We start from the raw sequence: 14,661 nt of genomic DNA on the forward strand, positions 1-14,661 counted from the left end.
AAAAAATTAAAAAAAACCAACAAACCAAGAAATAATCTGCTCTCGTGTTCATCCCTCCCCAGTTCCGGCTGGGTTTCACGTCTGCAGGGACTGGGGTCCGGCTCGAGTGGCGGCGGGAGGATGCTCCAACCTCTTGGTGGGGGGATGCCAGCAGCGAGAGGATGCTCCGACCTGTTGGTGGTGGGATGCTGGCGGCGGGAGGATGCTGCCATTGGAGTCCCTCTGGGAGGGAAGCTGCAGGGATTGATTCAGGGTTTGTATGGGACGCGCACAGGCAATGACGAGGCAGGAGAGGAGCGGTACAGCTGCGTCTCAGTGGGCTGAGCCACGATCTCCAGCAGTTCGTTGCCTTCCCCGAGGGATATCCCGCCAAAGTAACGTCCCTTCCAGGACCAGGACCTAGTTTGGGAGCAGGGGATGGCTCTGCCAGAGCAAAGCCGAGGCCAGAAGGGTCTGTGGGGTGAGGTGAGGGTCCTGCCGGCTGTGCCCACCCTCCCCTCGCCCGGCTCCTGGGGACAAGGTGCCACCAGGAGATGGCCACCTTGTCCCTGATGGGGGCAGGCACAGGGTTCTGTGACCGGTGAAAGAAATGGGGAAAAAAATGACTGCCCTGTCACCACAGCAATTACAACAGAGCTGTGCAAAGGCACAAAGCCCTCCCAGCTGGGCTTTCCAGCTCCGAGTCCCATGCCGAGGCAGATACCTTCTTGGAAGTGACCACCTTTTATTTGAATGTTAATTCCTTTAAGCTCAGCCTCCCAAGTTGCTTTCGCTGGGCGCCTTTTGCGCCAACCCATCTTTCCAGGGGCCCAAACCTGTGGATAGCTTTGACCAGCTGGTGACTGATTTCGTCCGATGTTCTCCTGTTGAAATACTCGTCTCGCACGCTTCCCTGCAAAATCCAGCCGGCCCAAATCTTCTCTGCAGTTGCTAGGTTGGATTCGGTTCCCACGACAGGTGTGAAAGCGGCTGCGGTGCCATCGCTGAGTGCTGACGGATTTATTTTGCGGGAGCGAGGCCGCCCGGCAGCACGGGAGCGGGTCACATCGGGGGCTCTTTGACTTTTCCATTGCATGTTCAGGAAATTCCCTTTGAGCCGGTTGCGCTGGATTTTACAATTGGCTCGCCGTGAGCCGCTCTCGCAGTCCCAGTTAACATATTTCACTCTCTCAACCGTTACTGATATGCCCTTTGCTGCGTTACGCCTCCAGCGCGGTGGGAGCAAGCAGCGCTCTGGGATGCCCGCTATCCTTTTGGGATAACCCTCTCTGCTCCAGCACAGCTCACCTTGCTTTCAAACCAGTGCCAGCCCTGGATTTGGGGGGCTGGGGTGGAGGGGGAGCAGCCTAAACCCCACTTTGAGGGTGGAGGTGTCCCTAAAATCTGCCCTGGGTGGAGGTCTGCGTGGCAGAGGGGCTCTGGAGCGTGGGTGATGTTGACTCGAGGGGCCGTCACTGCATCGGCTGAGCGTGTTCCAGCTTTGTTTCCCCCGCTGGGCTGTCACGGTCCCTTGTGCCAATCCCGGGCTCTTCCCCAGCAGTGGGTTTTTGACATGATGGACGGCAGCAGGTGGGAAATACCAGGCGCATCCCTCGGAGCCGACGGGTTACTGGCTCCCATGGGCTGTGCCATCTCCGCAGGTGCTTTCCCAGCCTGGCACGTCAATGCGGATGACAATCCCCAGGAGAAAACCACTGGGGAGGAGCCCACGTGCTCCTCTCAAGCCTTTCAGCACGTCGCCGGTGGGTTGGTCGCGTGCTTCTGCTTGTTTGCTCGCAAAACACGGGGAAAAAAATAAATAGAGCGTGCATATGTCTTGGGCTATTTTGACATCTGGGTGGCCAAGGCCACCTGATGTGCTCTCCTCCAAGGCTTGGAGAGGCTGGAGATAGGTGGTGGCCAGCCCTGGCTCTCAGGTGGTGGCCAGCTGTACTTGTACTGGTGCTGCTGGGAGATCAGGTATCTACATCCACCTGCATTTGTCCCACAGGCAGGTTTACATGGAAAAAAAAAATCCTCCAGACCACACCATCTTCTGCAGAAAAATGGAGACTATTTTCGCTTTGATGAAGAACAGCTGGATACACGTGTGATGGAAGAAAAAAAGCAAGGAAGAGATCCAGGTTGGTTATAATTACCTTAGCTGTTGGAGATGGGGAAGGCTAAAGGCAAACAGCTGGCAACGGGAAACATAAGGTGTAAAACTCCACTAATTGCCAGCACGAGCGCAAGCAAATTGGTGAAGCGTGTCTGAGCGTAGCGGAGCTACAGAAAAGCCGGGGCCCCACCAGTTTGTCGTTTTCCTGCGTGGCTGCCCGTGTGCCGGGGAGCCGAACCCATCCCTGGGGAAGGAAAAGGGGAAAGAAGAGCAGGGGAGAGGAAGGCGGCTAATGATGTTGTCCTTCTCAGTCCCTCAAGGTGAGTGTTAAAGTGTAGTTTGGAGCTAATTGAGGACTTTACACTGAAATTCATCCTAATGGGGCATTGCAGGAAACGAGTGGAGCTCGTGGCCCAGCTCTGGTAAGGGGTCCCTCACCCTCCAGAAGATGCTTCCCATTCCCAGCCCTCACATCCTCAGCAGTGGATGCTGCCGCTCCGTGCTGGGACAACTTCCACCCAAAACCCCCCCCCAAGCTTTTATTACCCCCACGCCACGAGCCGGGGCTGTGAACAACACTGATTTTTTAAGAGCACGCTTCAGATTTAAAACTGGAGCTGCTTGACGAGAGGTCTGATGGTGAAAATAAGTTAAAGTAATTAAAAATAAGGGGGGGGGAAGAGAAGGGAGGGAGAAAAAAGGGAAAAAACTAAAGGGAGAAAGGGGGGGAAAAATAGGGGGAAAAGAGGGGAGAAAAGGGAGGGAGAGAGAAAAAAGGGGAAAAAATAAATTAAGGGGGGAAGGGAGGAAAAAATGGGGGGAAGGGGGGAAAAGGGGGAGGGAGGGAGAAAAAAGGGGGAAAAATAAATTAAGGGGACAAAAATGGGGGGAAAGGGGGAAAAGGGGGGGGAGGGGTAAAAGGGGGAGGGAGGGAGAAAAAAGGGGAAAAATAAATTAGGGGGGAAGGGGGAATAAAGGAGGGGAAGGGGGGAAAAGGGAGGGCGGGAGAAAAAGAAAATATTAAACTAAGGGAGAAAAGGGGGAGGGAAAGGGGGGAAAAGGGAAAAAAATAAGGGGGAAAAAGGGGGGGGAAGGGGGGAAAAAGGGGGAGAAAAGATGAGGGGAAAAGATGAAAAAAAAAAGAAGGGGGGGAGGGAGAAAAAAAGGGAAAAAAAAGTAAATTAAGGGAGGGAGGGGGAAGGACTTGCTGCACCGCCCCCCGCCCGCGGAGCACCGCCCGCGGGGCCGGGCCGGGGCCGGGGCGGAGCGGGGCCACCCCCGGGGGGGCGGAGCGGGACGGGACGGAGCGGGAACGGAGCCGGCGGGGACCCGCGGTGCCCCCCCCCCAGTAAGTGCTGCGGGCGGGATGGAGGAGGGATGCAGGGATGGAGGGATGCAGGGAGGGATGCGGCGCTTCCCCCGCCCGAAATGGAAAGGGGGTGGCGGGGTGTGAGGTTTTTTGTTTTTGCCAAAGCCCTGATTTCCGGCATTTCCCTCCCCCCCCGCCTCCCCCCGCACATGGCTCGGCGCTTCCCCGGGGCGAGTTCTGTCCCAGCCCGGCCGCGCCGTGGGTCCTTTACGAGCCCCTTTTCGGAGCCCTCGCCGCCTCGCTGTGCCCTCTCGTCCCCGGGCCCGCTACGGGGGGGACGTCACTTTGCCAGCCCGATGACGTCATGCTTAACGAGCCATCTTTCGCAAAGCCCCGGGTGATGCTCCCTGCATTCCCAGGCCGGCCCGGGAAGCCCTCTGGCGTCGCCGTTGGCTTCCAAACCCTTTCCGCATTCCCAGTTCCCAGGTCGCTCTGCTGGCGTTCGGTTAGTTTCCAGGCTGTTAATTGTTTACGGAGCCTCCTACACACTGCTCGGACAGGTTTCCTGCTCTGGCAAGGCCAAGGAAGGCGGGTTAATTATTAATTATGGATGGGGAACATGGGTGCTGCCATGCCATCCCCACCGTGACTCGGTCCCCTCTCCCGGGACGCAGCCGGTTCAGCTCACTCATCTGGGCGATCGCCACCCAAAGCGGGTGGGGAGCCGTGCACAGCGGCTTGCGGGCAACAATTTGCACCCTTCCCGCGAGCAGATCTTATTTTCAGTGTTTCTCTGCGTGTTTTTTTGCAGCCTGGCAGCGCCATGCAGCCGGCAGCCGTTGGCTTTCCCCCGGACGAGGAGCCGCTGGTGGAGGAGCCCTCGGGGAGCAGATACAGCCGGCAAAAGCCGAGTGACCGCTTACACGGGGCCTACGTTATTTTCTTCCTCTTGGGCATCGGGTCCTTGCTGCCCTGGAATTTTTTCATCACGGCGAAGCACTACTGGATGTACAAGCTGCAAAACTGCTCGGATGGGGCCGGCCCGGTGGGGCAGGCGGCATCGGATCTGCGCGTGAGTGTCCTGCTTTCAAGGCAGAAACAAAATTGGCTACTTTCTTTCCTCACTCGCTCCTTTTCCCTTCCGCTTCCCCAAAAGGCGAGTGAACTTCCTCCGGGGTTTTGCCTGCTGCAGACCTGGGGTAAGGGTTTATTTGGAGAGGACGAGTGGTCGAGAAAGGTGCTGAAAACCAAAAAGCAGATCGCTCCGTGGTCCATCTTTTTACCTGTATTTGAAGCGCTAAGGTTTAAAGCGCATTTAAAAAATGTGGCTTAACCCGTCCCATCAGCAAGGCTGCCCTTCACGGGACAATTTCCGCAGTGCGAGATAAAGATCTGTTTGCGGTTGGGTTTTATTTATTTCTGTCCTTCATGCTTGGTGAGCCCCTGAGCTCACTGCAGGGCTCTCTGCTTTTCCAGCCGGAGCTCGGCCGCACCTTCCCGCGGCCCAGGAGATAAATTGCCCTGAACTTCTGGCTCCGTGCTGAAGGCGTCGAATGCGTTTTGGGCGTTTTTCTGCCTCGCGCTGGCTGGTGCAGCACTGCGTTTGGAGGTGGCAGCGGGGCTTTGAAGGAGCACCAGCCCTGGAGCTCATGGCTTGCCGTAATCTCAAGCCCCCGGCCCCCCCCATCCCCTTGGATGCTTTACAGCTTTTCCTTCGGGATCTGGCAGGTGGGACTGGAGTATCTCCTTGCAGCGATAAACATCTGGCTTTTGGCATATGGGATAAGGAGCTTGTCACAGGGTGATTGATGAATCGGCCTTGGGGCAACGGGCTTGGTGGCCTTTCGTTTTTTTTTTTTTCCTCCCCCAAAAAAAGCCTTCCCTTGCTCCTGCTGCCGCAAGATTATTTCCCTGTGCCTCCCCCCCGCCCCCGCCAGCACCGACAACGCAACGCCATTTCTTTGTGTCTGAAGAAGTGTCGGCGTGATGAGGCTGCGTCCCGTCGCCGAGCTCGTTGAAGTGGTTTGGGCACATTTTATTTTTATATAAACACAGAGGCAGGGCGTGCCGCCCACGCTTTCCCTGGGATTGCTCATGCCGGCGCGGCATCCGCGGCTGGTTTGACTCTAACCGCTGTGCAGCCGGCTGCGCGTTTACTGGGGAGGGAGCGGAGGGCGGTCGGCGGTGCCTGTACCGGGATGCTGGAGTCCCGGTGTGCCAGTGGAAATGGAGGCGCTGGGTGGATTAAAGCGATGGAGACCAGGCCCCCGCGGTGCCCAAAGACTGCAAACAGGATGCCCCGGTGCTGGCAAAGCTGGGAAGGGCATGATGTCCTCCCGCATTCCCTGCATCCCTCCCACTCCCCGCCGCTCCTACACCAGGTTTATCCGGGGCAATTCTTGAAAAAAAACCCTGTTTTCACGTAAAGTTATCCTGAGGTGTCTTCTTCCTAAAAACTCACTCGCAGCTGTGTTCCTGGTTGGATCAGCCCTTAACTTTGTTGAGATGTTTCTCCTCTTTCGGCACGGCTGAGGCGTGATGCTTTTCGCTTCCTCCGGTGAAAAGCAGCCTGGCTTTTCCGCGGAGGCTGAGCCTGATCAAAATCAAACCAGTTGGCCCCGTTTCTGGTGCTCACTCCTAATTTCATGCCCCCCTGCTCCGGGTAATGCTCCGGTGCCTGCGGCCTCCACTGTGTCCTGCATTGCTTTTCCAGCCCAGCAGGAACCCATCTGCTGAGTCCGGCCGGGAACAGAATAAAAGCTACTTGTAAAAAAAGCACCTTGGTGACGCCAGTGACTAATTTGCCACCACGACGCTTCGTTCTTGTTTGGGGTTTGTTTTTTTTTTCCTAAGGTACGGAGTGCCCGGCGTGCAGCGTGGCAGCGTGTTTGAGGATGCTAATGATGTACAGGGTTAACACGGGGTCAGACACCTCCATTGCGCACCTGGGCTGAGGGGCAACACCTTCCTCATGGGAGGAAGGTGCCAAGTTTGCTTTGTGGGTTATTATTATTGTTGTTATTAACCAGGAAAGGGGCGATATTCTTTCAGTGCCTGCGTTTCTCCTCTAAAACCGTGTCGGTGATGGGGAGCTTGGCCCTTGTGACCAAGGGATGCCGGAGGAGATGAGCCGGCCAGTTGGGGGGGGGCTCAGCAGAACAGGAGAAGAAGTAGGTATATCTCCCGCAGCCAAAAATTTGCCCTGAGAGCCTGTCAGTGATGGGTGGGAATGCCGAGGCAGGGAGAAGAGTTCCCTCCTCAGCTGGATTAACACAAGAGGTGAGGTAAGGATGGAGCCAAACGTTTTTCCCTTGATCCGGGCATGGATTAAATTTGCCGCTGCTGCCTTAAAAATGTGCTTTTCCCTTTTTTCACGGAAACGACAGCATTCGGAAACCCTCCTGCTCGGCTTTTTTCCAAACCCGGCAGGGTTTGGCAGTGGGTGAGGCAGGGTGAAATTTCCCCAGGCAGCGCGGGCTCCTCAGGTTCTGGAATACTTGGTCCCCCGTCCCCTCCCCACCGCGGTGTGCGCAGGTTTGCGGGGAAGGATGAATGTTTCCCCGTAACACAGCATCTCCGTTGGATTACCCCAAGCGTGGATGCGCTTCTGCTTGGTGGAAAGCATTATAAAGGCTTTTTTCCCCCCGCTCCAAAAAAAAAAAAAAGAAAATTAACTTGGAAGTATATTACACATCCCTGGGCTGGTCTGGGGGTTTGTTTTAAGTAGGCTGATAAATAAGTCCTGGTTTTAGCAGCCAACTTTGCATTTGGCTTTGTCTTTTCTCCTCTAATTCCTCACACGGCTGTGGAGCTCTGAGCCCCCTGCTTCGCCGAGCCGCTGCCCTGAGCGCGGGCATTTGCGTCTCCGTCTGCATGGACCCTCCAGGAGCGATTATCAGGTTTCCCGTCGCTTACACTAAAGCTCCTGATAGGGAAGACTAAATAAACGAACGTGCTTGTAAACTGATCAAAAGACTACGATGCAAAGCTTGGGGCGGGGCGGGGGGTGGGGGGGGTGGGGGAGAAAAAAGAAGTGATGTGCAGAGAAAAGGTGCCAAGTGCCTTCTGGCGCTCGGGCGCGACGTGGCCCCCGTGGCTGCAGCTGCAGAAGATGAGAGCCCGTCGCAGTGGGGCGGAGATGGAGGTCATCCTCTTTGCAAGCATCTTCCTACCTGCTGGGCTGACTGCCCAGGCGTGCCCTGTCCTGCTCTATTTAGGACCCAAAATTCATGTGTTGTTCCCCCCCAGCTACCTTTTTTAATTTTTTATTTTTTTTTTTTTTACTTATTCTTCCTGGCAGGACTTTTTTGAGAGTTACATCTCCATTGCTTCGACGGTGCCCTCGGTGCTGTGCCTGATTGGAAACTTCTTGCTCGTCAACAAGTGAGTGCTTCTCCCTTTCCCAGGTCCGTTCTCTGGCTTCAGATGTGGCTACCAGCTCCCTTGGGCGGGAAGCCATGGGGCATGTGGGGCATCGTGAGCGCTAAATCCCCTCGTCTGCCCCTGCCTGAGCCGCAGCCGGCTGAGATGAAGCGGGGCGAAGCGCCCTGTGCTGGGGGTTGGCTTGAGTTGCACCCGCTGTAAATAAATTCCTTGGCTAATTGCTTGGCAAATGATCTTAAAACGGCCATTGCTGTTACCGGCCTGAGCGGAGCTGGGCTCTCCCAGGCAGGAGTGACGCCTTGCTCCAGTCCTGCCAGCCATTGAGCCGGGTTCAGAAGTGGAGCATCCCTGCCTTGGTGCAAGCTGGACTTTACACCTAAAACAGCCCCCACTTCATTTGTACTGCTCGTTATCCCAGATTAAGCTCCTGCGGTGCGTTGGCGGGTGAAGAGGGACATCGTTCGCGGGCTTCATCTCTCGATCCGGGCTGCCGGCCGGGCTCCCCGCCTCGCTGCCCTCTGTCCTGCCAGCCCGTCCAGGCTCCCACATGGGGAATAAGCAACCTCTGTGCTCAGACAGCTAACGACCGCAGGGGGACGTGCCTGGGATGGCTTTTACCTGGCCTGCTCTGTGCCCCGGGCAGGGTTTGTCACTGCTCCGGCCATGGGGGTGGCTCCCGATTTCTGGGAGAAATGGGTATTTACAGCTCGGTCGGGCTTTTAGACTTCGTAAATCCTACTCATGGCAAACGTGGAAATGGCAGAGTTAATATCTGAAGGCTTCTGAACAAAGACATTGCTTTGTATTCCTTGTCTCCCCCCACTTTTCTTTATTTTCTTTGATCCTTCTCGCGGTGTCTCCCACATCGCGCCTCCACGCCGTAGTTTTAAACGCCGGTGTCTCTCCTTCCCCTTGTCCCCAGGGTGCCTGCCAGCGTCCGGATCCTCTCCTCCCTCTTTGTCATGCTGGCCGTCTTCCTGGTGATCACGGTGCTGGTGAAGGTGGACACCTCCGCCTGGACCACCCGCTTCTTCGCCCTCACCATGGGCTGCGTGGTCGTGGTCAGCGGCGCCTCCACCGTCTTCACCAGCAGCATCTTCGGCCTGAGCAGCTGCTTCCCTATGAGGAACCTGCAGGCGCTGATCTCGGGTGGGTGTCCCCCGGCCGCGCCGTCCCGTGGGGGCCGTGCTCCTGCCTTTGCCGGAGCTGGGGGGTTGGTTTTCCTTTCCCTCCCGCCTCGGGTAGGTTCGTTTCAGAAACCCAACTTGGCCTCCAAGAGAAAGGGAAGTTGCCGAAGGAGAAACCCGCTCGGTCACATGAGCCGGCGCTCTGGTTTCTGTAAACACCCATGAACCGAAGTGCCGAGGGCTCAGCAGGGACGAGGAGAGCAGCCGTCCTTAACCGTCACTGCCTGGGGGCAAGCTCGCCGCAGAGCAGCTGCGGCCGGCATGACGGCTGAACCTGGTCATTTGTTCTGTGCAGGGAGAAAAGGGGAAAGAGAAATGTCCCTCAGCTCCTCTCTCGGCAGCGTGGCCAGAGAAGGGCAACGGAGCTGGCAAGGGGTCTGGAGCACAAGTCCTGTGAGGAGTGGCTGAGGGAGCTGGGGGTGTTCAGCCTGGAGAAAAGGAGGCTGAGGGGAGACCTTCTCGCTCTCTACAACCCCCTGAAAGGAGGGGGTAGCCGGCGGTGGGGGGGGGGTAGGTCTCTTCTCCCAAGGAACAGGCGATGGGACAAGAGGAAACGGCCTCAAGTTGCACCAGGGGAGGTTTAGGATGGATACTGGGAAAAGTTTTTACACCGATAGGGCTGTTAGGCCTTGGAACAGGCTGCCCAGGGAAGTGGCGGAGTCGCCATCCCTGGAGGGATTTAAAAGCCGGGCAGATGTAGAGCTTAGCGACATGGTTTAGTGGTGGTTTTTGGCAGAGATGGGTTGGTGGCTGGAGCAGATGATCTGAAAGGTCCCTTCCAACCCAGGCGATTCTGTGGTTCTGTGATTTGCAGCTGGAGGAACCTTCAGCTTTGCCTTGTCTCCTCCTTTCTGTTCAGCATGTCCCTGCCTTTCCATGAGTGATGAAGGGCAGGTTGGGAGCCGTGAGTGATGAGCTCCCTGGAGGTTTGATGACATTATAAATGTGCTGTGGAACGGCTGGCAAACCAAGAGGGGAAGGAGGGAAAAAAAGCAAGGCAGAGAAATTTTTCCTGGGGCCAAGACAGGAGTGTTTTAATGAGTTTAGCCTGGTGGTGGAAATCACTGCGTCCCCGAGATGCCATACCTGTTGCCGGTGGCTTGGGTTCCCGTCTGGGGGAGTGTGGAAGAGAGGCACTAATGATGGGCATTAATGGTGGAAAGCCAGGTTTGGGCTTTGGGCAGGGTTTGGACCTTCTCTGCAGGACTTTGCATGTGCAAGCCCAGCAGGTTGGGTCCCATCCTGACCCTGGCGCAGCCCCATGGTGCTGTTGGGAGGGAGCGCGGGACGGCACCTGGGCTGTGACACAGTCCCGCTGATGGGACCTGCACCCTCGGCCGGGTGTGGGGACCAGCGTGTGGGGCAGGGGGGTGAGCTCCTTCCCCTGGGGGGATTTGTGCACCCCAGGAGGTCTTAATAAGAGGATGCTGCTGTTCCCGGGTTCCCCCTCTGCGTCAAAGTCCTCCTCACAGGAGGTCCTGCCGCCTCCATGTCCCCCGCGCAGGTCAGGCCATGGGCGGCACGATCAGCGCCGTCGCCTCCGTCATAGACCTGGCGGCGGCGGCCGACGTTACGGACAGCGCGCTGGCCTACTTCCTCACCGCCGACATCTTCATCGTCATCTGCATCATGGTGTACCTCCTCCTGCCCAGGCTGCAGTACTCCAGGTGCGTGCACCAGCCCCGGGGCATCCCACGGGCGCGGGCCGGGAGGGTTTGCTGCTGATGATGCCGAGGGAGCTTGCTGGGGGGACCCATGAGATGCATGCTATGCCGGTCCCTGCCCCGCCACCCCCCTGCTCCTCCCCCCGGCCCCAGCATCCCTCCGTGAACTCCAGCTCTGTGCCACCACCATCCACACTTCCCCATTTGACCGAAACCACAGACCGAAACTGGGCGACCGCCTGGCACGTGCTGAGTTTCTAGCAAACCTCCCCGGGGAAGGCCAGGGGGAGAGGGGGGTGCTGACTCCGGGGGCTTCTAAAATGCGTGAAGTCAGCAGAGAGCCGTCACATGGAAGCAGCCGGCTGGGTAGGTCCCCGTAGGGCATCCATATCTACAACATCACGTGCTGATGTGTGCGACCCATTGGTGTTGTTGGTGCTTGCAACCCCCGAAACCACCTGGCCCCCGCCACAAATGCCTGCATGCAGTCAGTCCCCCCTGTGGACCACCGAGGGTGTAAAGCGTTCCCCATGGTGGGGAAGAGGGAGTGGTGGGTCATCTCTTCGTATGAGGTGGGGGCTGGAGGCGCGATGGGGTCACTGGGCCCAGCAGACATCCCTGCGTCGCCAACTCTCCTGCTCGCTCTCCAAATCTCGGTTCAGGTTCCCCCCACACACACACGCACTTGGCTAATAATCTCCCTCCTGCTCTTTTTCCAGGTATTACATGAGCAGCCAGATAGAGAGCCCATCTTTGGCCACCGTGCCTCCCGACAGCTCCATGGAGGATGAGGCAGAGCCAGGAGGCACCACAAATACCTCCTTCCTCGCAAAACGCAACAGTATCCCCCCGCTCCGCCCCATCCTGCAGAAGACGGCCCTCCTCGGCTTCTGCCTCTTCTACGTTTTCTTCATCTCCATCATCATCTTCCCTTCTCTCTCCTCCAACATCGAGTCGGTCAGCAAGTCCTCGGGAAGCCCGTGGAGCACCAAGTACTTTGCGCCCCTCACCAGTTTCCTCCTGTACAACTTTGCCGACTGGTGTGGGAGGCAGATCACCGCCTGGATCCAGGTGCCCGGCCCCAAGAGCAAGCTGCTGCCCACCCTCGTCCTCCTCAGGACCGTCTTCCTCCCTCTCTTCATCCTCAGCAACTACCAGCCCCGGGCTCACATCCGGACTGTGGTCTTTGACCGAGACATCTACCCGGTGGTCTTCACAGCGCTGTTGGGGTTGAGCAACGGCTACCTGGGGACGCTGGTCATTGTCTACGGCCCCAAGATCGTGCCAAAAGAGCTGGCCGAGGCGGCGGGGGTGGTGATGACGTTCTACCTCATGCTGGGGCTGGCTGTGGGGTCTGGCTGCTCTGTTCTCATTGTCCACCTCCTGTAGAGGAACAGCCGGAGGGGGGTGCCCTCGCTTTGCGGTGCTGCTCTTGGGTATTTAGAGGTTTTTTCCCCCCCAAAAAAAAGACAGGTACGCCATGGTTTTGGGGCAGGCTGCCTGTCTTGGGAGGGGGGGTTGCATCCAGGGGGGAAGTCCTCCTTCTGGGAAGGGGTGTCCCCTGTGCTTGGGAGGTCCTGTCGGACCTCTGTCTCTCCCCGGCTTAACTGGAGCAAATGGACCAAAAAAACCCTCGTCCTCCCCAGAGAAGCGCCGGGGGCACAGGGAAACCTGTCCCTCACCCCAGTGCCTGCGGGTGAGGGTGGCTCGCTGGTGCCACCATACTGGTTTTAAACTGAAACTGGGGGCTTTTGAAGGCCCCGTGGGTTTTGGTGCCTCCCAGTTCAGCCCTGCAGCGTCTCAGTGGTCTCGGGGGCTCCCCCTTCATCACGCTGTGACCATGGCCTGAAGCTCGAGGGAATTCCAGCCCTGGAACAGCTTTCAGCAAGCGTTGGGAGCTGGGAGCAGCCGTGCTGGGGAGCAGGGCACTGTTGCGGGGGGGATTTCATCCACTCATCCCATGGAAAAGCATATCTAAGGGAAACCTCTCCACTTGGACTCCTGCTTGCTTTAATTTTTCCAGATAAGAGGGAATGAGGGACTGCCCAGCCCCCAGCACGGCGCTGGGGCTGTACGTCGTGGCCAACCTGACACCATTTCTCCTGCCGTCACCGCGGTGGGACGGTTGTGGACACCAGCTTACCTGTCTGCAGCTGAGCCCAAGGAAAGCGAAACACTGAGTGGCCCTAGCCTGAGGTTTTTAAGGTGCCTTGGTTCTGCATTGGGAAAGGTCTGTAAAAGGCAGGGAGAGCTATTAGGGAGGCTCTGAGGCAAGTGCCACCTGGATTAAATACACTTACTGTGTTTATTTACTCAAACTGCGTGGATTTATGGTCGAGGGGAGGTGACCTGGTCAGCCAGGATGTGATGGCAGAAGTGGCGTGATGCCGCAGGGATGCTATGTGGGAAAATACTTCCTTTAAGACCAGGCCGTTAGCGGATGCTCTCTCGGCATCTCCTGCTTGACCCAGAAGCTGCTGGTCTGGGCTGCCAGCCCATCTCCTGGGTTGCCAGCCCTTCTCCTCGGCGTGTTGGGTGGCCAGAGGGAGGGTGCAGGGCTGGTGCCGTGTCCCCTGTGGCTTTGCTGGGAGAACAGCGGCATCGAGAGTGTTTATTGCCACAGGGTGACATGTGGGCTGGCTGGCTGGGTTTTTTAATTTATATAAATCCTTCCCAGTGTTTAGTTTGGGCTCGTTGGCAATACACACACTGTTTTGCTTTACGGCTGATTTTTATTTAAACATAAAATCCAGGCACGAGTGAGAAAATTTACAGGGTGTGTGGTACCGAGGAGCAGCTTTATGGCCCTTAGTCGTGTGGCTTCGGCAGGTTTGCAGCCCTTCAGCCCCCCAGGCTCTGCTGGGGGCCACTTTGGGCCAGCAGTGACCCAGGTTGAGGTCTGCCATGGCTTGAAGGGCAGCCCAAGGGCTGAGGGGAGCGATGCCTCCCAGCCTGGCCAGGTGCTGCTCAGGAGAGTAAGCGCTCCCATCACCTCCCATGGCACTGGAGCACTGCCTGGGGTAAGGCAATAGTCGGCTCAGGGCTCAAAAACCCAAGCCAGCGCCGTATCGGCAACCGAAACATCCCTTTGTGGCCTTCAGTGCTTCCCACTTGAGAGCCTGCCCGCGTGGTCTGCTCTCCTCGACTCCTCCATTTCCCCCGGTACGATGAGATTCTGCTGGTTCGCTGGCTGCTCCGTCACGTTACAGACCAAATACCTCTTGAGACAGAGCTTAATTACCCGGCACCGTTGCTAATAAAGTCAATTCTTGATACTGTGCAACTGCTGGTGTCTGGAGTGATTTCTCTTGGAGATGCACAGATGCATGCGCTTCTAGTTTGCATCTTTCCTTCTGGTCATCCTTCTCTCTCCCAGCTTGGACTGTAAACTGGGAGAAATCATGGACAAGGGCCAGGTGAAGGACCCCTGAGAGAACTGCTTTGGGAGCCCCGCTATTCTAATACAATGTCTCCAAAGGAGCTGCAGGTAGGCGTGGTGGGCGTACGCACTGCATCTGCAGGGGAAGCGGGGAAAAGGGGGATTTATCCTTTGTCTTCCATGGTGGTCAGCTAAGGAAAGTTAGAGAAATGAGGGGAAAAATCAATACGGGTTCAAACTGGGCAAGAATCGGGTCTGAGTATAAAGCAGGGTGGTACAAAGTGTATATCATAGAATCATAGAATTGTTGAGGTTGGAAGGGACCTTTAAGATCATCGAGTCCAACCTTTAGCCTACCCTGACAAGAGCCACTTCTAAACCGTGTCCCTCAGTGCCCCATCTACCCTTTTTTTAAACACCTCCAGAGATGGTGAATCCACCACCTCCCTGGGCAGCCTATTCCAATGTTTAATAACCCTTTCAGTGAAAAAATGTCTCCTGATATCTAATCTAAACCTCCCCTGACGTAACTTGAACCCGTTGCCCCTTGTCCTATCACTTGTCACCAGGGAGAAGAGGTCAGCCCCCATCTCTCTACAACCTCCTTTCAGGTAGTTGTAGAGGGTGATAAGGTCTCCCCT

General features: G+C 56.9%; 1 protein-coding gene across 2 annotated transcripts; it reads left to right on the forward strand.

Annotated features, from left to right (window-relative positions):
- The first annotated feature begins 2,327 nt into the window (after positions 1-2,327).
- Positions 2,328-13,922, forward strand: SLC29A3 (solute carrier family 29 member 3). Of its 2 annotated transcripts, none has more exons than XM_074592334.1 (6): positions 2,328-2,418; positions 4,219-4,479; positions 7,708-7,790; positions 8,713-8,939; positions 10,482-10,644; positions 11,361-13,922. In XM_074592334.1, exons 2-6 carry the CDS (start codon positions 4,231-4,233, stop codon positions 12,028-12,030), a joined length of 1,392 nt encoding a protein of 463 aa, XP_074448435.1. In that variant the 5' UTR covers positions 2,328-2,418; positions 4,219-4,230; the 3' UTR covers positions 12,031-13,922. The 2 variants fall into 2 exon arrangements, with proteins under 2 accessions (XP_074448435.1, XP_074448434.1); XM_074592333.1 differs by lacking the exon at positions 2,328-2,418 and adding an exon at positions 3,355-3,446.
- The last annotated feature ends 739 nt before the right edge of the window (positions 13,923-14,661 follow it).

This window comes from Larus michahellis, chromosome 6 (genome assembly GCF_964199755.1).
Source record: "Larus michahellis chromosome 6, bLarMic1.1, whole genome shotgun sequence".
NCBI classification, from domain to species: Eukaryota; Metazoa; Chordata; class Aves; order Charadriiformes; family Laridae; genus Larus; species Larus michahellis.